The sequence below is a fragment of the Periplaneta americana genome, chromosome 11 (assembly GCF_040183065.1).
Source record: "Periplaneta americana isolate PAMFEO1 chromosome 11, P.americana_PAMFEO1_priV1, whole genome shotgun sequence".
Taxonomy (NCBI): domain Eukaryota; kingdom Metazoa; phylum Arthropoda; class Insecta; order Blattodea; family Blattidae; genus Periplaneta; species Periplaneta americana.
In genome coordinates this window covers 65,840,506-65,864,150 of record NC_091127.1, presented here as the reverse complement: position 1 = coordinate 65,864,150, position 23,645 = coordinate 65,840,506, and the positions used below count along the sequence as shown (strand labels likewise).

Genomic DNA, 23,645 nt, shown 5'->3' with positions numbered 1-23,645 from the left:
CACCAATTTTCTTTACAATCCCAATCAGCTCATTCCAATCCACTTTGTCAAACGCTTTTTCCAAGTCGACAAATAATATATACATTTCTTTAGTTTTCTCTAGGTATATCTCGCCGATTGGTCGTAGCAGTCCAATTGCATCTCTCGTATCTTTTCCCTTTCTGAAGCCAAACTGTTCTTCCATCTTAGAATATAAACGTCGATTCAGTGTTCGCTACCTCTGATTGAAGTTGTGGCTGATTATGCTGATATGTACATCTATTATCAAGCAGTACATCTTACTTGACGATATGTGTCAGAGGAAAAACTGTTGTTTGTATACATTTAAGTCTCATTAGTGTAGTATGTAGCTAATCGGCTATATATGCAATGAAGGGGGAAAGGAACTGACATCCTACCCCATTATCTAGCCAAGTTGCCTCATAAGTGGTGCCATGTTGGTATCACTTGTCAGGTTCAGACCTATCTTCGGACAGTTGTCTAAACAACAACAGTTTCGCAGGAGAATTTTCTCCGAGTGTGATATGAGGCTGTTAGTCCTGAACTCGTCACATTTCTTGGCATCTTATTTGGATGTTGTTCATTTATTAATTTTATGAAAGACGCCACTAATCACAACTGAGATTTATACAGGGAGAACTGTACGTAATGTCATTAATTTCCGGGGGATTATTCTTTGACAAACTTAGACGATAAAATTTAATAAAATTTTGCTCGTATTTACTTTCTTTTTTAGATAAAAATATTGCTATATATGAAACATTTCATAGTGTGTTTTGGAAAAGCTATTTGTTTAATTCCCAATATACTCTGTCAATTTAAAGGTGAAGTTTATTATGATAAAAATTATTATTGAAAGAATTTTAGTTGTCCTTTAAATGTGTAGGAATTTTATCCGAATAAATGTAACGTTTCGTTCTGCAGATGAATTTTTAAATGTTTCATTTGTTCCGACCATATTTCAGCATATTTAAAGGACAAAACTAAAATCCTTTCAATAATATTATCTTAATAAACTGCTCTCTTAAATTGACGGAGCATATTGGGAATGGAAATAGTGGCTTTCCCCAAACACGCTGTGAAATGCTTCATATACTTTTTTATCCCTAAATGGAAGCAAAAGCGAGCAAACTTGCATTACACTTTTTTGTTTGTAATATCTCAAAGAATAACCCTCTGACATTACTTACGGTTGACTCAATATAATGTCTTTGTAAGACCGGAACGAGGTTTTGTTACAAATAGTTATGATTTCTAGTAAAGATGACGAAAATTATTCAGTGAAAATGGTGAGTTCGTGAAAAGGGAAGAAAAAATTTCTCTGAAATTATGTCTGATCCTGTAATATAATTTCAAATAAATAATTTGTGCGTTATTCTTATCTGCAGCTGATAATATTATGAATATCGTTGAATCTTTATTCTTCATAAAGTGATGGGAATTTAGCCATTTTAATGGTACAGAATCGGAATAATTGTCTTCCGTTTTTCACCTGAAAAGGAAAACGGTATTTGTTACATTGGGAATATCTCAATCACAATATTTTACCATGATTTAAAACATTTATTCCGAAATCATTCATCAGTATGCTAATGAAATTGCTCTACGTTCCTTATATAGGGATTAATGTATTATAACAATGTCCTAGATATGTAAAGAGACGTTATAGCCAGGCAACTATATTACAAACTGCGCAGAAATCAAACTGCTCCTAGCGGTCAGACTGGAGTAGGGATTATGTCATGTGGAACAATGACATCATGCGTGAACTCGAGAACGGAAGCGCTATGTTTTGAATGCTGCCTGGCTATGCCTACTCTTTTATTGGTGTTGAAATATCAGCTCTTTTAATACAATTTATTATCTCCCATTCTTTACACCTCCATTTCGCAGAAGAACGGTTGTTTTGCTTCACATGGAATATCTGCCAAAAGATTATTTTTTCTTACAATAATTCCACAGTTATGACCAGCACCAGTTGGTTCGCCGGGAAACCATTTCACGTATCCGGCTCCCACAAGAGTCTTATCTAAAACAGATGCCATAACGTATTAAATAACTTACAAATAAATGATACTTCACAATATATTGAGCTGATGTAAAACATGCAATAAGTAAAATACCTTAACACTTCGAAGCTCTTGCAGTCCACATGAGTTAAGCTTTATGGGCCGTATTCATAGACATTTTAGAGTGGACTTTCGGTGGATTATCAGCGTTTTTCGTATTCATAAACCAGTGTTAGCGATAGGATATGATTTGAATTCTGTACTAGTAACCAGTGGATAGCCGGGGCTAGCTTAGTACGCTCGTAGCGCGTGCTGCGAAATGTCTATGAATACCACCCTATAACTTTAAGATTCTTAAGGATTTGAAGGGCTACGTGCAAGAGAGATATAACTCCAAAGTTCACAATATTTCATTCTTCTGCCAATAGAGCGTATATGGAACAAAATTGTGGCATGTTTGGTACAAGAACGAAGTAGATCCGATGGAAATTAAGAGTGTTACAAGAGATAGAAACTTAGCTCGCTTATGTGTTTGGCGCTTAATCGCCTCTTCTAAGAAATGTGTTAAAATGGAGTTCCCCCCCCCTTCCACCAGGTCCTTCAATTCTTGTGTTACATTTTGGGTAACGAGATTCTTGTATTTCTCTCTGTGTTGAATTATAATTACATTAAGAAATGTATATGAAGGGTTCAGAGCCATAATGGGCCAAGGGCCATTTATTAAAAACGGAGAAAATAAGGGTTCAAGGTAAGTGAATACAATAGTTTAATGAAGATTGACATCATTTAGTTTTAATGTGCATACTTTATATTACTTGCTATATGATTCCATTGAATTATGGTAATAATTTAATTTTAATCCTTGTTTTCTGTGTCTTTAATATATGGCGCTTGACCCATTATGGCTCTGAATCCTTCATATTGCATATAAAGCTCACCTTATTTCTTAAGGAATATTAGACTGAGTTTTTTCAAAAAGTGTCCAAAAACCAATTTTTAGTTTTTATTCGAAAATATTCCTTGGATATATAGAGAGTTGGTAGTAAGAAGGTTTTTGCCTCCACGTCTTCTTTGATGGCCAGGAGCGAATTTTACTTAAGCCTGCTGTATACGTCAATATTGTATCACAATTCACAAATTTGCCTTTTTCACGGAACTACGCATTCAAATGTTCAACATTTTCCATGTGCATGCAGTTTTCATCAAATTCAGTAAATACATTCATACGTATCCATGCACATATTATCTAAGATCTAACGTTGAGAAATCCTAAGTACCGTAGAATGGGGTAACTTTGCACCAGCAGGAGTAACTTTGCACTATCTATGAAAAACTTTTTGTATAGATCTAGGGGTGTTTACGTGAACCAAATTTCTCTTTTCATTGCTTCCACCAATAGATGGTATAGGTATACATAATTTTTCCACTGTTTTTGGCCACAGAATTTGTTTATGGTACTTCTATACATGAGCAGCAAGACATGTGCATAATTTGATTGAAATATGGATCAAATTAACTATCTTTCATCACAGATGTTGTGCACAATCTCAAGATAAGTTATACGTATATCTGTCCCTTATTTATTCATTTAGACTTTCTTAGAGACGAAAATCCTGCAAATGACCTGAAAGGGACGATAGTATGGAATATGAATGGGAGGATGTAATTGGGAGAAATAAATCCACCCAAGAAAACGTATCAAGAAAGGGCTTGCTTATATTCCATTCAAGAACTTGACACAAAATAATATGTACATAATTTTTTACAGCTATTCACATGATGTTGTCCCGACTTGTCATTTGAAAGAACTGAAAATATTTTTGAAACAACATTATAGAAGAATGTTACCACTTATATTGAAATTTTGGGTAGTTTTTTTCAAAAAACGTTTTGTCCGTGTTGCTATTCGTAGCAGTTTTTGAATCTGTGTTTTAAATTTTTTCTGTTCCTTATACAGTATATTTTCATTGTTTAACATTTGGATGGTGCAATGTAACACCAGCAGTGGCAAACTTTGCACCACCCCTCTTAAAACTCTGGTGGTGCAAAGTAACCCCCCAACTATGGGTAACTTTGCACCAAAGTTTTGGCAGATTATAAATTTCAAAAGACATTTGTTTTAGAACATATGACTGGCTAAATACATTCCCGCATACCTCTAGAACGTATAAAATAAATGCTCACCTCAAGATTAGACATTTAAAGTCTACATACAGACTGAAAACAAATTTTTGAATAGAAAATGGTGCAAAGTTACCCCATTTTACGTTATCTTGAAAATTAGGAACTAAAAATTAATCTATAAATAAAAATTATGAAGTTATAAATGTCTTCTCTTCAAAATGATGAAGGATGAGTAGAACGGAGAAAAATTCTCTCCGGCACTGTGACCCGAACCCGGGTTTTCAGCTCTACGTGCTGACGCTTTATCCACTAAGCTACACCGGATTCTAGTTCCGATGCCGGATTGAATTATTCTCGGTTTAAGTTCTACCTCTCAGTTTCTCTTTGGTGGACTACCCTCACGTACTGTGTCACAGAATATGTGAATATGTCAAATGAATTTTAGTCGGAAAAGAAAAGACTATTGTCATGAACAAAATAGATTACTCGTGAAAACAATATTATAATTTAATTGAAACTTACTGAAGATTGTGACGTACTGTCCTTCCTTGTACTGGTCATGGAAACCTATATGAGCCCAGTTGTTGGCTCCGCCATCAAGAATTTTAGGATTCATATCCCAAAATGGTACCAAGGCTTGGGCTTCGTTCTCAGGGTTGATGATGGCGAGATGTGCTCCTTCTTGCTCGCACGTCTTCAACGCTTCGTGCCATGACTTTACATCTGTGTGCAGCTTGTAGTATCCCAGACCGGGAACTAAATCGTATCCAGGTGAGGTAGGCCCTCTTGGAGCAGAGGAAGGTCCTGAAATTATGTTGTTATTCTGCATATAATGCGAAATTACGAAGCATATGCAGTGAAGTAACTCATTAATATTTTTTATTCCTGGACCTGATTAGTGTCATAATAGTAGTATTTTTATGTAGGTTATATTACGACGCTTTATCAAAATCTTAGGTTATTTAGCGTCTGAAAGAGATGAAGGTGAAAATGCCGGTGAAATGAATACGGGGTCCAGCACCGAAAGTTACCCAGCATTTGCTCATATTGGGTTGAGAAAAAATCCCGGAAAAAACCTCAACCAGGTAACCTGCTCCGACCGGGAATCGAACCCGGGCCATTTGGTTTCGCGGCCAAACTCGCTAACCGTTAATCCATAAGTATGACTAATAGTAGTATTATTAATAGGAGTGGAAAAGTAAGATTATTAAACCACGCAGTATTTAATGTAGAATATGTTAAATAAAATGAATCACATACTTTTTGTATTATAAAGTTTTATGAAACTCAATATTTAAATACTGTATCTTTATTGACATTTTATCCGATAAATTACAAATATTTCAGTCTATAACTTATCTTACATAATACTCGATTATAAATCTAGTCATTTGGAGTACCTACAGCAGCAGTCATCAGCACATTGCACCTTCAGGCTAGTGTCGCTTACCCGCGGATAAAAGATACCCTAGTGTGCATCCGTGGCTGCTGACGGGTATGCTTTCTCCCTCTCCCTTCTACACGATGGTGCATATCTCGATACTCTCCTTACCCGTTACCCATATCAGCGAGTGCTGACGACCATTGATCTACAGCACTGCGGGATGTTCCTTTTCCTATTTTTGTGATGGCGAATTTTCTATTCATTTAGAAGTCGAAATAAAACATCAGAGTAATTTGAAGAACTTTATTCACTATTAAATTAAAATAAATGTTCAAAGTGAGGAGCGCTAGCTTCGTTACGTAGCGTGCAACGACGAATCATGTTTTGTCTTAATCTGGAAGATTCCGCGCTCTCCTCTTATGAAATCGAACTCTGTAAAGATTGCTCAGTAAGCTCAGTAGCCTTCACGTGCCTCATTGGAAAAAGTTACGAGGAGTGAGGTCAGGGGAGCGCGCAGGCCAAAGGACTGTGTATCCACTTCCAATACTCTCTGCCTAAAGATAACGTTCTGTGAGATATGCGCGAACCAGACGATCGATCTACGATGGAACACCGGTGTGCTGGTATCACATATTATTCTAGATACTCAATGCGTACAAAGGTCACCGTCATAAGGATAGGAAAGCGACATCTCACAGTGCTGTAGACACTTCAATTTTCATTTCCGGTCATGGGTTCCTTGATGAAAAATCATTGTGGCTACCGACTCCCTCCCGCTGTTAATTTTTCTTCCCGATTCCCTTCGAAACAGTAATATTGTAAATTTGCCGATTCCCTCCACGCCAAAAAGGAGATGCTGGAACTAAATACTCCGATTCCCACCCTTAAAGTCTGGCTGGTTGGGTGAGTGGGTGCCATGGTCTATCTATTTTTGGTTACATATCGTTGCGGACATGAATGCTCTAAGTACAATAGTGTCAATGAAAGCAGTCCATCTGTTAGTGAAATTAAAAACACCGTAATGTTTTCATTTTGAATTAACTAAGGAAAATGTAGAAAGTATTGGTTGATAAGTGTTCACGACTGCTTCCAACAATACTTGCACTTTCTTTATACACTGAAATATACATGCACATAAATATAAATATAAGTCAATAATAAAGACACCAATCGATTCAGTCGTTCAGTAGGCCTACATTTGTCCTTAAATTTGTGTTGGCAATATTGAGTGAGTTAAAAGTGGTGCGATATGTTCATTCGTTATATCAGTGCATTGGAGTGTAGACAATGGCAGATATGGAAAAAATCATGTCAAAGGGGCAAGGAATTAATTGTGTTGTGGAAATAAAAATTTAGCTTCCAAAACAACATTGAAGGATATGTGCGTTGAAAATCTGTAAGTGCTTTATGAAAACTGATTCAAACGATACAGTGACCATTGAATAAAACGTGCAACATAGTCATGATTGTGAAAATGATGGAAAATTACACCGACAAATTACTAGAAATAACATTAAAAGGAAAGCGGTTGAAGATATAAGTGAACGTCCATGGTAGATTCTTCACAAAGATGTAAGCCAAGACTAACTAAATTTTGGATTTGTTATTTGAGTCATATCCTTGACAGTCCGAAGTTTGTGTAAAGTGTGACGGAAAATTGTGTGTATGTCTAAGACATGGAGGGAATCGGACAGTCCGAAATCTGTGTAAAGTGTGACGGAAACTTGCGTGTCTGGTTAAGTCATTGGAGGGAATCGGACTACACTCAATTCAAACAACAAAAAATTGGAAGGATATAGAGCTGTACCCTCTTTGGGGAGGGAATCGGAATGTCATTTTGGGGGGGGAATCGGCGTCCCCCGAAAAATTTTCATCATATCACTCTTTACATTTCCACAAATTTTTGAAAAAGCAGTTCAGTTACATTCTGTATAATTTGATAAAGTTGCTACTACATCAATGTAAATAATATGGACATATGTATAGGTATAAATCTTAAAAAATTCAGGGTTTATTATTTTTAGACATTTTGTACTAATATAATTATTATTGTAATTGAAATATCAGTAAAACAGACGAACCCTCTTTCACCTAAGTGTTCTAAGTACATCATGGCAAGAAATGCAAGCAAAGTCTACCCTCATTACAGGCCTCGAGAGACACTTAGGTTTGCGGGATATTAAAAGGCTCCTACTTCACGTGACAATCAGCAGAAGTAGGCTAACAGTAGGGATGTCATTTCTACGTGCTGACTAAGAAAAAACCCTGATATTCAATTTTCTGTTGGAGGCTTAGTGAGCCCCAAGTCCATAACGCGGCCGGAGGAATTGATTCAATAGAACAAGTCCTAGATTCCTTCGGGAATTCAGTACGTGAGATTACGGCTTGTAGTGGAATGGCTTAATCGAAACGCTGTATGTATATCTGTGTACAAAAGGAATATTTACCAACAGATTTACAATAAAAAATTCTTACTCTTGCTACTGAGTACTGAACACAGACTTTAGAATCAATATTATGTTAAAAGACATCACTCTGGGACCGGTGTGACTCTACGAACATGTATCAAATAATTCTCATTTCCAGATACTGAGTATCACTGCGTTAAAAAGAATACTTTCTGCGTTAAAATATAAATAATGGAAATACTTACCGCTTACTGTAACGATTGTAGTGATTGTTTCAGTGTCCCCACATTTCACTGTAGTGTGCTCGATGTCCAAATTGAACGGGCCCACATCTTTTCTCTCAGCCTCATGTTCCAGTTTTGTCTAATAATACAAGTAAATTATTACATTGGTGTAAATCGTTCAGTAATGTGTGGTTATTATACAGTAAGTAACCAGGGAGAAAGAATTGCCATACCTACTGCACGTGCCGATTCTGTACGCACGTATGAATCGTACATGAATACTGTTCACCCAGTATAATACCTGAACTGAGTCATATTAACTTAATTCATACACTTCACTGTAGGGATGTGATGAAAACAGAAGAAAATATATAAAGATTAGAACAAATAAAGTACTCTAATACAATAAAATAGATATTAATTGACTTACTAAAATTCTATTTCACTAATGTTAGCTTCACCAAAACGTTTGAAAGGAGCCGTCATTTCCAGTTGATTATGCAGGAAACAAATGACGATCGCATAGCAGTGATGTCAACTGATGCCCACAGGAGGAAGCGCGCGCTTTAGAGCCAAGGAGAGCCTGAGCGCTTTACAGCGGCAAGGAAAGAGACAGACGAAAAGGTAGTATATGCCGCTTGGTCGAGCTATATACAGGGATGGCCAGCACTGATTCAATGCATAAAGGAAAGAGAACTTATTAAAACTATATCTATGTTAATTTTTAGATTTGTCAGAGAATTATAAGTGCATTATAAGAATGTAAGTTTTAATTTTAATGTTCATTTTTCACAAGTTTGCTTTTTTATTCAAAAGGAAAGTTTTCTCAACTTTTTTTTACAGAAAAGTGAAATTTTCAGATATGTTTGTTTAGTAGCCTTACTGGTGCTAAAACAATGTTTTCGTAAATCTAATATAAATAAATATTACTGAAGATAGTGTATTAAAATGTTTGAAAATATTCGCATGAAAAATGTTTGTAAGTAAATAAATTAACAAAGCAAATACTGTTACATCTCAAACAAAAGATATGTGCCTATGTGTTCGTAAAACGTCAGGTCTATAGCTTCAGCAGATTTCGAGATAATTTAATATTCTTATAACAGAAAGTTGCTCATCAATATCACCTAAAAGCATAATGCGATAAGAGTTTTATTATGTAATATTAGTTACAGTTAAAACATATATCTAGACAATTTTGCTTTGTACTATAATATTGTTTTGATTACTTCTATAAGGCTAAAGATATCATCAATATCAATTTCAACTTATCATGTCATATTCAGTGTCATTCTTTGGGATAATTCTTTATGAATGATGTGTTTAATTCACTTAGAACAGTATAGTTGAGGCATTGACATGGGAAAGGTCGTAACTGCCAAAAATTCGAATTTTTAGGTTTTTCATTGAGAAGGTGGTAAATGACCATGCCAATGGCACAGAGTAGGTAGTATATCCGTATGTAATGAAACGAAGTTGGAAACGTAGTCACTAGATGTTGTAAGTTGTATGTGCACAGCTGTTGGCGCGGAGAAGGTAGTAACTCCTTTTACAACATCAGAGTGTGTCTAGACAAATATGGGCTGGTAACTGTGCAGGGCAGAATAAGAATCGGATGATTCTAATGGTCCTGATTTACATTATTTGCCAAGAAACATTTTCATTCAGTGGACTTGAAATTCCTGGTTTCAGAACATTCCTACGTGCCATGTGATAGGCAATTTGACATCATAGAGAAAAGAAAAAAAAGATGCAAGACCATGGTTCCAGAAGAGGTAAGGCCTAATAATGTAATAATGATGAAGGATGAGGATTTCTTCGACTTTTCTGCAGAATGTGACAAGTTTTTGAATACAACTCCTATCAAAATCAGCACCCTCAACTGGATTAGACTCTCAAGAGCTGATTTTCCTCTAATAAAAACAAGACAGTCATTTAATGACCTTGAAATGTGGAAGAGCACAGGATTTTTAAGAAAGGACAGTCATTCACGTCAGTCACTAACTTGCAGTGCTTGCAACGCCTTGAAAGAAGACCAGTCGTCCCTGATGCCAAAAAGAGATACTTGTTACTTATGTTAGAATTCCTCGATGAAAAGTATCATGCATTTTACCGAAAAATTTGTGCATAATGTATAAATAACGTTAATTCTCAGTTTGGCTAAGGAGTGATTTCAATGTTGTATTTTCATAAAATAGGATTTCACAGATAAATCTGTGCCAGACTTTTAAAATTTCATATGTAACACTAACATGAGTGTGTTGTGTATATCAATTCTCGATGCCCGTGCGTCCTACTTTAAACGGTTCAAACCTACCCGCGCAAACTAGAGTCGCTGCTTTCTCTCTCTCAGAAAGCAGGTTGGCTCGCTTTTTTTTCCCCCTCTTGTGAGGGAGAAAGCAAAGATCGCGCGGCGACGAGTCACGTTGGCAATAGAAATACCCCCAGGCACTGTGACGTCAATGGCGTCCTCAACCACCATTGTTCCGAGGGGTATAAATATAACGCATCCCCGCGACTTCAGTCACTCGTTCGTCAGATGGCAAAGAGGTAGCTCTAGCGCGACCTCCGTCACTGACAGCAGTCTCCCAACCAGGCCTACGCTATGGTTGTCTTTTGTTCGGACGTGTCTGCACACGGCCACCACTCCGGGAACAGGGAGCCAAGCTGCGCCCCTGTCTCCTGTATTCTTTCCTACACTAGCCTCACTTCTTACGTAATCTAAACTTATTTTATTCTAGTCTCGCTACAAGCCTCATCACCACCTCCAACCCGCACACTTCTCTCCCCTGATCACCTTTCTCTCACCATCCTGACTTCGACTCCCAGCTCTTATCCCGGCTTGTTCGATTAAACACAACCATCTCCTCAGCCCCCCCTCTAGAGTCGGTAAGTCGCGAGTGCGCTCTGTTGATCCGTCGATGATAGAGGTCACCCTTCCCCGCTCCTGAAGTCGGTAAGTCGCACAGTACGCTGTGTTGATCCTCCGATGCCAGGAGCTTGTTCTCGAAGTCGGTAAGTCGCCCAGCACGCTGTGTTGATCCTTCTAACTAGAGAACTAACCTTCTACCTCATTCCATCTCTCTCGTTATCCTACCCCCACAACACACCTGAGAGCAAGCCGATTTTCCCCAGGCACTTCCGTTACTCCTACCTTCCTCTCACTCAAGTCGCACTTTACTATCACCCATCATAACTCTCCCCGCATCGAAGCCTCAGGACGAATTTCTAAACCATCAATTTCTATCACGACTCCCCCGTTACCCCTACCACAGAACAAGGAGGAAACCATAGTTACACTTTCACTGTTATTTCTGTAATAAACAATGTTACTTTAAAAACAGTCTTTCCTTTAAACTTCACCACAGTTTCGTATCACCCCACCCACAAACCACAGCCATCTTGTCACGTCACTCCCGTTTCCCCTCCCCACCTCGACAACACGTCGGAGAGCGAAACGACCAAGAGTCCGGCGTACGACAAGTGTATGCCTTTCTTTTAAAGCAGTTTCTGTAATAATGTAAGTGAGAAAGTGTTCATAAATTTTTTTTGCTTCCCCTGAAAAAGTTTGTTTTTGGCAGTTACTACCTTTCCCATGTCAGCGCCTCAGTTGTAGTTACAGTATTATGGAATTTGTGTGAATATTCCTTCTTTACTCTTTATTATGTTATTAACGTTTAAAACACAACTACAATATTAGGCTAAGAAATAGGTGTTTTAGAGAGAATATATAAAATAACAAACAGAAAGAAGCCATATAAAAATAACGACATAAAATTTCAAGTTCCGTCTGAAGTTTGTGCACCACTGTTTTCTTAATCCAACAGGCTGCTTATTCCTTCTAGCATACCTAGCGCTTAATGCCCGCGGACGACGTCAAGGTCAGAAAAATGCGCTTGCTTTGACATCACTGGCATAGCATATTTTATAGTACCCTATAGAATTTGTATTTTCAAATATTGGCAAACAAAGAAACAAATGCCAGGGAACTGATAAAAACGAACAAATGCTAGGGAAGTGATAAAATTGAAGCGATAAACAGCCATGATTGGTTGAAACACGTCCTTTCATCCCGTGTTATTCGTCAAACGTATTAAGACTTTGTATAAATGTAGTAGTCAATATAAATACATTTTTCTATACATCAGAGAAATTTAAGATGTTTATAAATACAGAATGTATCATTACGAAAGATTTAAGAAAATTAATAACTTTTACTAATAAATAAAGACGGTTATTTGGTTATTACTTCTTCACTCAATTTTGTGATTTGTATAATAAAAAATAAAACTTTAAACAAAAAGGTGATCCTATTAATTGTTTTAATTCCTTCATAATTAATAGCCCCCAGGGTAAAATGACGGTAATAGGCCTACAATCATTCTTTGACAAAATTATATAATTGTAAATGTGGACGAAAAATAAGTATGTGCTGTATTTTGTGCGTTACTGTTTAAATTATGTAAGGTGTTTCAACGACATTATTAGAAACTTTAAACAGATAGAGGTTGGTTTCAGGAAAGGAACTCATGTCCAGAAACACCTGGTAGGAATAATAATAATAATAATAATAATAATAATAATAATAATAATAATAATAATTAGGCTTACTAATGTGCTACACAACTAGAAAACAAAATACATAGATATTTATTTGTATTTGCATTAAATAGTGAAAACTCTAACTCGTACTAAAGAACTGTGAAAATTACATTGGCGAAAGAATGGCGTCTACTATTGGGATATTAATGTTAATGCAATGAGTGTAAAGAGAAACGTCTGAGATGAGATTTTGAGGCTATTAGCTGGCTACACTCTTATGGACTACAAAAGAGACAAACACAAGATCGGTTTGAAACATCAAACTTACGCCTATTGGAAAATATGTAACGCCAAAAAAGAATTGGTATTAACATCTCCACAAAATACCAAAAAAATAGATTTTTCAAAATAGGGTACATATCAGCTATATAAAGTTCAGGACTAAGGGATGACTCATCACAAAGTAGTTCTTAAAATCTGAACAGGCCCCATTTTTGAGGACGAAGAAGATATACATGACGTAAGTTATTTATTCTTACACAATATACAAATAAATTAAATGAAAGCGATCAAAGACCAAGCCATGAATTGAATAGAGGTTACATTTCTATGGGGAATAATATTCAATTTTTTATTTGAAAGTAAAACAAATTAATTGTAACTTCGCTGAAGTAGGACAGATCTTTGAAGCCTAAATCATGTTAGTTGATTTTAAAATTGAAGATGTTGACGATAATTATGAAAGATGATAAGAGGGAAAGTCAGAAGAAAAATTTGTTGGGCATTGGAAGTGAAGTGATTTACAGTGAGGATTAGGAAGTAAAGAAGTAGGCTAATGATATCTATGTATATTGTTAACATTATTTGTCGGTTTAAATGATTAAGATTGTCAAATGGAGCGTTGGGAAGAAAACCCAATAATGATATCGTAACAGGCCATAAATAATAATATTTGTAAGGAAAAAAAAAGTAAGATGTTTTTGCTATTTGGAACGAATTTTCAAATTTGATTAAAAATAGGAATGTACCCGGCAAAGATAAGAGCGGTAAGTGTTTCCATGTCATAATTTTATTTTTTCATCAAAATAAATATAATTATCACAAGGAAACGTTATCATGGGGGGGGGGCGTAGATAAAATGGATATTTTTTTCCACCATGTTAATAATGTCAAAACAAGTGCTTATACAAATTTTGGACACTGGAGCACAATTACGAGGACCGTAAAATAACTTCATCTGGAGCCGTTTACAGAAAGAAACCACAATTTCATGGAAACATTTATTGGAAGAGATACAACTGTTAAGCTATTTTCAACATATTTTCCACAGGAATTGAGACATTTATCATTCCGTGGGATCAACAGAGAGGTACAAATAGTTGTAACACACTGATTCCGATTTCAGGCGGCAAATTTCGGAGTTTAATAGTTTGGTCCCATGGTAAAAAATATATACTAGTTCGGTTCGGAACCAAGAAGTAAACAATACTAATTCAGTCTCGGGGCATTTACGTAACAGTACTAGTTCGGTCCCGGATAAAAAATAGAGCGGTACTGGTTGGAAATAACATTTTCCTTCCCATTTTATGCAGGCTTAGGAATGTCATAAAGCAGAGACGGATTAATTCGTGATTCGAGACACAAAACTACAAAATTGCCTGCCCCTTTCTTAAGGCATAGTTAAAAATGTTGACTATCACGTGCATTGTACATTATAAACCTTAGTCAAAACTTCTAAAACTTCAGAGTAGTCAGTGATACTAGGAGCTGTGTTTTTGGGAGAAATTTGTAGGATAGTGTTTTTATATTGATTTATTTTTATTGATTTAGATACAATTTCTGCCATCTTGTCTCTAATATATTTTTATTTATTTAATTAATCTGATCTTCTTTTTGTTGCTGAACTAATTTGTATGCATGTGTCAATTAGAATTCGCTTTAGAACGTCTATTAATGGCAAGATGTTAGAGTGATCGGTGTAGAATAAGCCATTTAACTTTGCATGGAAGGATTCACAACTGTTTCTCGTTCTTTCTGTTGTAGCTACGAATTCGGCCCGTACTTCTGGCGGGAAAGTAGCTTCAGGCTAATTGAACTCAAAGACGTTGTAGTTACATATCGGATGTACTCCTCTAGCGTATAATCGGTTAATTGCTGCACTCCTTGATTTTGTGGTTGAATGCTCATCGAGTCTTCAGTCTCTTTGATATATATAACTTGTCTATACCTGCATAGTTCGGACCGAATTAGTACTGTACCTTTCTGAACACCGGGTCGATGGTGTGATGGAACCGAACTAGTATGCACCCGCAAATTTCTACGACATATATATATATATATATAAATGTTCATCCCATGGTATGAGAAATGTCTCAATTCTGGTGTTGAATATGTTTAAAAATAGCACAACAATTGCTGTATCTGTTCCAATAAATCTATTGGTGAAATTAAGTTTTCTTTCTGTAAACGGCCCCAGGAAACTTATTTTTACGGCCGTCGTAATTGCGCTCGAGTGGCTAAAATTTGTATACGCACTTATTTTGACATTATTAACATGTTGGAAAAAAATTAATTGTTTCTCTGCCCCCATGAGAATGTCTGTTTGTCAGTGATAGTTGAGATATTAGAGTGCTGCATCGAGTTAAATCGCTCGCTTGAACTTGGTCGAGTGTCGCACCCTCGAGTGAGATACGATCGGTTGTGATACGCTCGTAATAAATAGAGACACAGTACAAGGTCATCTCACCGACATGTCTTATCTTGTATGGAAGGCGACAGATAAGATACACATATGTTTTGCTCACACGATAAAAATAAGACTTTATTTTCTGCGATTATGATAAACGTTTAATGGAACAGTCAATGGAACGTACCAAAACAGGAACATGAAGCTATAAATAAAATAGTATGAAAAACTTCGATATACAGTTATTATTCCTAATTAATAATTATTCAAATTTGATTTACCACATATATAATATGATAGGTCCATACATAGTGTTCCGCCTATATACTGCTACAATGTAGAAACATTATACAAAATGTTATTGATATAGCAGTAGATTAATAACAATATTAGTACAGAGATAACGTCACAGAAAATATAATGAAACGAATAATCATGCTGCACAACTGTTACAGACGCACTGTTACACTAATTATTAGAGATTATTATTTTATTATTACTATTAGTATTGTTACTATTATTATTATTATTATTATTATTATTATTATTATTATTATTATTATTATTATTATTATTATTATTACTAGAAAACTTGATACAGTTCTTGCATTATCGTGATTGTGTTCTCCATTTATAATAATTACATTTACATCCGATAACACCTATCAGATGTGGCAAAAACAAAATCACTCCTGTGTGGGGAAAAAAAAAATATATATATATTTACCTACAACATTTATATTACATTTTAAAGCAAGTTTTGTAGTTGTACTATGGAGAGGTTAGTTAAACACTGCAAGTTTTGAAATGATAAACATCTATGATGTTACTACACAGTTCATCACTGTAACTAGAACGAATGTTTAACGCTCGGCTTATACCGTTCGAGGATTTATCGGTCGTGACAATTTTACCCATCATGCATGTGCGCTACCTATCGGATTATGCTATGAACTACTTGTCGCTCGAGCGAAAACGTCCGATGCAGACCTCTGTAAGATATGAACTTGTCAGTGATTTTGTCGCTATAGTAAAGGATATTGGAATTTTTGTGGTCACATTCTCACTACATCCTTACAAAGGGAAAGGAAAAATATTGATATGTCAAGAAACGAACTTAATAATAATTTATGAAAGATACTGCTTAATGCAATAAGAAAATGAAAAGCAGTCAGTAGGTTTAAAAAGAAAGATAATAATATTAAGACCTCTCACCTCTGCTACCCAATGTCCAGTAGAGTTACGACGACTAGTGATGGAGATTTTGAGGGCTCTCTGAGGCGGAGAGGTGCATTGCTGCGCCTCGAGGCCCCAAGCACACCACAGCAAGACACAGCCAACTAGCACGCACCGAAACATTCTACTTGACCCCAATGGCTGCTATTTCTGGTTTATATATAGAGGCTCATGGATCAGTTTTTAAGATATGATTAGGAAGAATGTGCTCGGTGTTAACAGAAGTTAATAACCGTTCGTCTGTTGCAATTGCACCCGTGGCAGTTATAAGTTAGATATACAGAGTGTTCTCCACTCGCCATTCGTTCGTTGTTCGTTCGCTAAATGTGAACCCACCTGACGGTGAATATCAGGAAAGCACATGGCGATTTCTCGGCCTCACCTCGCGAAATACTATTTGGTTGTCACTAACTCCATGGGCGTTAAATGTCCTAGAGGTTGACACAGCGTGATTGGATAACCGAATAAAATATTAATTGAAATGTTAGAATTCATGTTAAGTTAAACTCCATTGCCGACATACATATACATAGGTACTTTGTTCTTTTCTCATTTTGGTTGTTTATATACCAAATCAGTAGTGTTGTTGGGATTTAATCGATTAATCGATAAATTTCTGTTGTAAGTTTAATCGATCAAAAATATTTAATTGAATAATCGAGTCGATTAAATTAATCGGTTGTAGTTGATATTAATTATTTATTATTTTGTTAATACAAACTCATATTAAAAATTCCGACAATATTTCTCTTGAAAATTGCTTGCTTAAAAACACAATAGTACTGTTACTTTCTAACTGTAAACCAGGTAGTGTAGGGAAAATCTTTGCACAAACAATTCAGAATGAGATGGAGATATGAGAACAGTGACCTAGTCTACCTCTATTGAAAGTTGAAACACAATGCGAAACATTTATTAAGTTTTATGGTTTTCCAAGAAAACTTTCACCTTGTTGTCAGCTCAACTTCCTAGCATATGAAATACATACTTTTCTGGGATTCGTCCCCCTCATCTCTTATAAAATAGTCATGTCTAAACTGTGTTTGTGTAAAGTGTAAACTCCATTATGTCATATGAGAATTTGAGAGGTAAACTCGGTGAAACGTTTGGATTTAAATTGAACGATCGTGGAGAAGTGCTTGACAGAAAAATAGTTTTTTCGTGTTTAGTGATGGAGGAAGCATTGTTACTAAACGTAGAGCAGCATTTAATTCGGAGCATGTGAATGTACTCACATTTTTAAAATAATGGATGAAGCAGTATTAAATAGGCGAGTCTTCATACTTTTTGTTATTTATGTTTGTCTCAAAAATTCCCGGACAACTGACATAATAAATTATAAGCCTCATAATAAATAAGTTAGTAAGTAATTACAATAGTTGTTTTGTAATATAACAATAAAATATATACAGATATACAACAATTAATACTTATGCATATCACCAAACACAAGTTACAGTATATTAAAATATTTTTAAATTCGATCAAAACTCGATTAATCCATCGATTAATCGATTAAATAGTTTCATCGACCAACGGCACTACAAATCAGTTAGGCTGGACCGGGTGACTACGCGTTCTTAGGCGGAACGGTTCGAAAGTTTGTGGGTTCGAATCCCGGGCCTGACATGGATATATCCTTCGTTAATCTTATATCCTTTGTATGTCTCCGTTGAGGCCCTATGCTCTACTAGGGGAGGTCCATAAACATAAATATCTGCGTCTAGTGTGTTGGTGTATGTATGGTCACTACACTCATTGGTGTGTAAGACGTGCAACGGGAGAAGGTTTAACGAAAACAAACTCTGTTTATATGTACGTATAGGCTACAAGATGGATGTGAAATAACCTTGGAGATTTAAAGGGACGGTAGGGTAGGCTGCACTTAAAAGAATAGAAAACCTATATCATGTTTTGTGTTTAAATGCACGGTTAATTAGAAAATTAAGTTTGAAATTTCAGCATTCCGGCAACTCGCCGCTGACACACTCTACTCGTAATACAGATGTAAGAGGTCAACGAACTCAGTGTATCTCGATAGGTAAGATGCTCTCTGCCTCGACGTTGCAACTTGTTCGCATGGCGCAGTGGCATGAAATTAGAGGTTTCTAAATTAAATTTACACGAAAATCGACGACGCTATTGAAATACGCCAGAGGGATAAATTATTATTTATTAGATTTCCTACTGATATGAACAAAAATCACGATCCTATAGGCAATAGTTACCGAATAAGTGGTTGTTAAACATTTTTGGAGGGAAAAAAAACTTTTTTCTGGAAAAAAAAAAACTATGAACATTCCACCAATATGATATTATAGTGTTTGTTACATACAATATGAGCTATTTGCTCTGAAAATCTGCTAAGCTATTACACTTCCACCCTGTATATGTAAGTTGAGTTGTTAAAGTCGCCTTTCGTTGGTATTATTCTCATTAATATTTTTTTTATCATTCTTAATATTATTTCATTCGCAGTCGACCGAACAGGCCTCGTCTTGCACTGCACGTCTCCATTCCTTAACGTTCGGGCATTTCTTCCAGCCAGGTAACCAATATGGCTACCAGGTATCAACCAGGCTCCGTCTTACATGTACCCAAAAAAAAAAAAAAAGTTATCTTGAATATACACTATTACACAGACCGCCGAGAACAGGTAAGTCTACTTGCACTATAAGCGCGAATAAATTCCGACCGACTAGAGGGCTATTCTGATTACTCAGAAGAGGGTAGATGGTTCCGTAACTGTTTAACTGTCCAATGTAGTATTTAATTCTACGTGAAATGATTTTGAAGGAATCGACTTTTCGCTGGATAGATTTAGCAAATAACTCAACTTGCGACTTCTGATTTTCTGATATCTTATTTTCCACCATGTCTTTATACAGAATGCCCATAAAGTCTGGAATCATAGGAGAATGATTATTTGTTTCGGCACTGGGTGGATGAAATGTTTCCCGGACACTGGATTGGGAGAAGGGTCATTATGGAGTGGACACCAAGGTTACCAGACCTAAACCCTATGGATTTTGCCATTTGGGGGATTGTGAAAGCTGAGGTGTATACAGAAAAAATTCAGGATGTGGAACATTTCCGTCAAAGAATTATTGCTGTATGTGCTGCTCTTAACCCACGTATGTTGAAGACAACTCAAAGAAATTGTGCAAAACGTATAAGAACGTGTGTTGAAAATGGTGGCAGATATGTGGAACACATTCTTTAATGTTAATATGTATGTATGTGTATTATGTCCTGTGATTGCAGACTTATGAACAACCTGTATTAGTAAGAACATTCTTTGATATTGGTTCACATCTTCTTCTGTGGTTCCTTCCATTTCAATGGATGCTTTTGATAATAACACGTTTGAAATGCACCCAGCAATGAATGATTTTCGCACTTTCCGCATGGAGCAGCGGTGGTCTGGATGAACTAAGTCATTACATGATAACGTCAAACACTAAGAGTTCACTTGCTTTTCACCTACATTTGACTTTGTCAAGAGGAAGAGAAGTATTGTCTTTAAATGCGGACCCGGACTTCACTTTATAACATGACCAAACTTCTGACTTGAAGTCAAGACGAATTAAAATGCAAGTGACGTTCTTGAATACTGCCCCTTAATGTTAGAATCCAGTGTTTGGTGCTACTCATCTGCTTCAGATTCTTTCTAAAATCTGAAGCATTCTTTATAATTTATTTATTTTTTTTGTCTTTAATATAGAAAAGTCAACGGTGCAGTTATGGCCACTCAGAAATAGGAATTGTTTCAAAGACTGGAGGAGTAACAGATCCTCCATAGCAGAAGAAATATATCTTTGTATTTTTATGACCTCCCTAAGCAGTGTAAGATCTGCCATTGTTATCGTAAATTCCAAGACATATATTGTGTATTCTAGCAACAAACATGCTTTACGAAGTTTGGTTTAGTGAAACTGGCATTTTATTAATAATTCACCTCAGCCAGGTAAATCCAGATTGTATTATAAATCTACTAATGGGATCGACAATATCTATAAAGATCTGTCACATTCAAACAAACGAAAACTATTTCTATGTTTCAGGAGAGATTGTTTATCACAAAACAGATATTATTTACATATGTGTTTTTGTTTAATGCATTTCTCTTTAACCAAGTTACTAGAACTTTTTAAAATCCTCATTTATTTAATTGATCATCTCTTTATGCCTTCGTCATTGGTGTATGTGAAATTAGTGTAGTTATTAGTGTAGTTGCCTAGTAATGAGTTAAAACATTTTTTTTTTCCACTTTTACACGTAAATTTCTAAAACAGTTATTAACCATTTAAATCAAAGATTATTTTGAATTAAAATGTCATACTGAACAAAAAAAAAAACAGAGGATTATAAATACACAAATATATTCAATTCTTCTGAAAGGAATGGTTACAAATTTCTAAAATATTGATGAATATTTGGAAGGTGAAATAAATATTAATATTTATGAAAAACACTTTCATTCGGTATAGTTTATTCATTTCTATGGTTTGAGATAGGAGATATTATGATGACATGCCAGACACTGCTTGATTAGGGCAAGCCTACATACACTGCGAGTACATGTTCGTTCAAAAGAGGTATGCTGCAGCATGGACGGAGATAGAGGATTCAGAACAGATTTGGCCGGCAGCATACTGCGTCGGATACCGCATTGTCTCAGACAGGACATTTTGTCTCGGACCGTCCGATGTGACAATGGTAATACGCATTCTTATCAGGCTGCAGCATATTTCATCGGACATTCTTTCCAGGACATTCATCCGATGCAGTAATGCTGCAACCTCATAAGAACGCGTGTAATCATCGTCACATCGGACAGTCCGATATACAAAACTGTCCTTTCCGAGACAGAATGTCTGATGTATGTATGCTGTATGTTTTCGGTCTTAGTGGGCTATTTGGAAAAATAAGCGAATCTTGGCCGAGTATAAGCACTGTTTTGCATGGATCTAGTAGAAAGGAAGAAACAATACTGAAGTCTTTGAAGCATACGGACTTCTTCATGGAATATGCACAGATTTCCTGTCTTGAAGGGAGATTGGTACAGGTTGGCTTCAGGTGTACGATGCCACATTATGCTTTGTAAATTATAAATTTCATTAAAACCATTTTCTCTGCAATAATTTATTTAATAGTATAGAACAAGAATTAATAGACATTCTTTAAGTACATATTCTATGACATTATATACAAATGAAAAATGTTGACTTTAATGGAACTATTACATAGCTTCTATGTCTGATATGTCTGAAGTTCTTCATAGCTCTATTTCGCAGAAGAATGGTTGCTTAGCAGTGCATGTTATGTCTGCCATTAGATTCTCTCTTCTAACGATGCATCCACAGTTTGAACCCACACCATCAGGTTCTCCAGGTGACCATTTTACATACCCAGCAGCAACAAGACTCTGGTCTGAAATGTTAAAAAGAATTATTTTATTAATTAAATCTAAGTGTCTGTATCTATTATGAGGGAAACGTATATCTTTAAATAAATAAATTAATTAAATAAATACGGATGAATTGCATGGATGGATGGATGGATGGATGGATGGATGGATGGATGGATGGATGGATGGATAGATAAATGGGCGGCTGGATGGATGGACGGACGGACGAATGAATGCACAGATAGGCAGGCAGGCATGCATAATAATAATAATAATGTGTTTGTTGCATATTAGATTTCTAAGATAATTTCCTAGTAGGATTACCACTTTTCCCAATTGAAAGTAAGGAAAATTTTGGTGATTAATAACGTAGGCTTTTCATTACTTTAAACTGAAAAAAATGGCGTTTTTGGAATTTAATACCTAAATTAATCCAGCACATCATTAATATTTCGTTTACCTCTAAGATTATAACATTTTGTTCAAATAGTTCTACATATAATTGCACTCAATATATTTATTTAGAGTAACATTCAACGCACTAGGCCTATGCATATTTACGATTTAATTTGCATTTATTAATTCCTTTAAAATTATCTTTTATATATATAAGAGAAATCTTTACAATAATGGTAGAAGTTCGTAAAAATCCGTAATGCAGCTTTAATTATATGAGAAAGACTCTTGATTTTCTATACCTGTTCCTTTACTATTCATAAGGGAATGACACTCTTAGTGACAATATTAATAATACTGTTCACTTTCACTACCCATAAAGACTTTGAGAAAAAATACGTTTTAGACGAAAAGAAGAAAATGGAAGACTTCGTGAACCTAAAGCTATAAACTGACGAAATTCAGTATTTTATTAATAAGCCTATACACTTCAAGAATAAATAAATAAAAATAACAAACTTCTGACTTAATTCTCTCCTAAAGAAAAAGCCATTTTGAAACTGAAATGGAAATATAAGGACTACATTAAAAATTGCGTTTTTGATTTAAATATAAGTATTAATTATTTAGATATTCATCATTACAAAAGTAATTTTCTTGAATAAAATGCCAATGTTTATATAGGGAATAAGGTGTACACTTCATATAATATATTTTTAAACTTCCCGTGCATGGAACACCAGTATGGTGTTTGAAATTTCTAAAAAAGGAACATGGTGAACACATTTTTAGATAAAAGGGGCAAAAATGAATTTTGGATTCATATTTTAATGTAATGGGGGTATTAAGCCCCAGCATATTATAAGGCCCATTACCTAGTTTTTCCATTACTTACTTACTTACTGGTTTTTAAGGAACCCGGAGGTTCATTGCCACCCTCACATATGCCCGCCATTGGTCCCTATCCTGAGCAAGATTAATCCAGTCTCTACCATCATATCCCACCTCCCTCAAATCCATTTTAATATTATCTTCCCACCTACGTCTCGGTCTCCCTGAAGATCTTTTTCCCTCTGGCCTCCCAACTAACACTCTATATGCATTTCTGGATTCGCCCGTACGTGCTACATGCCCTGTCCATCTCAAACGACTGGATTTAAAGTTCCTAATTATGTCAGGTGAAGAATACAATGTGTGCAGTTCTGTGTTGTGTAACTTTCTTAATT

The 23,645-nt window shown here is 35.7% G+C and overlaps 1 protein-coding gene across 1 annotated transcript in view; it reads right to left on the bottom strand.

The window, feature by feature from the left end:
- LOC138708524 (uncharacterized) overlaps nt 1-16,766 on the bottom strand; it is a 31,906-nt gene extending 15,140 nt beyond the window's left edge. Inside the window, exons 1-4 of the mRNA XM_069838640.1 lie at nt 16,593-16,766; nt 8,171-8,288; nt 4,656-4,937; nt 1,881-2,029 (exon numbers count right to left, since the gene is read on the bottom strand). Of these exons, the coding sequence (XP_069694741.1) occupies nt 1,881-2,029; nt 4,656-4,937; nt 8,171-8,288; nt 16,593-16,736 (693 nt within the window). The 5' untranslated portion in view covers nt 16,737-16,766. The remainder of the gene's footprint in view (nt 1-1,880; nt 2,030-4,655; nt 4,938-8,170; nt 8,289-16,592) is intronic.
- Between the last annotated feature and the right edge of the window lie 6,879 nt (nt 16,767-23,645).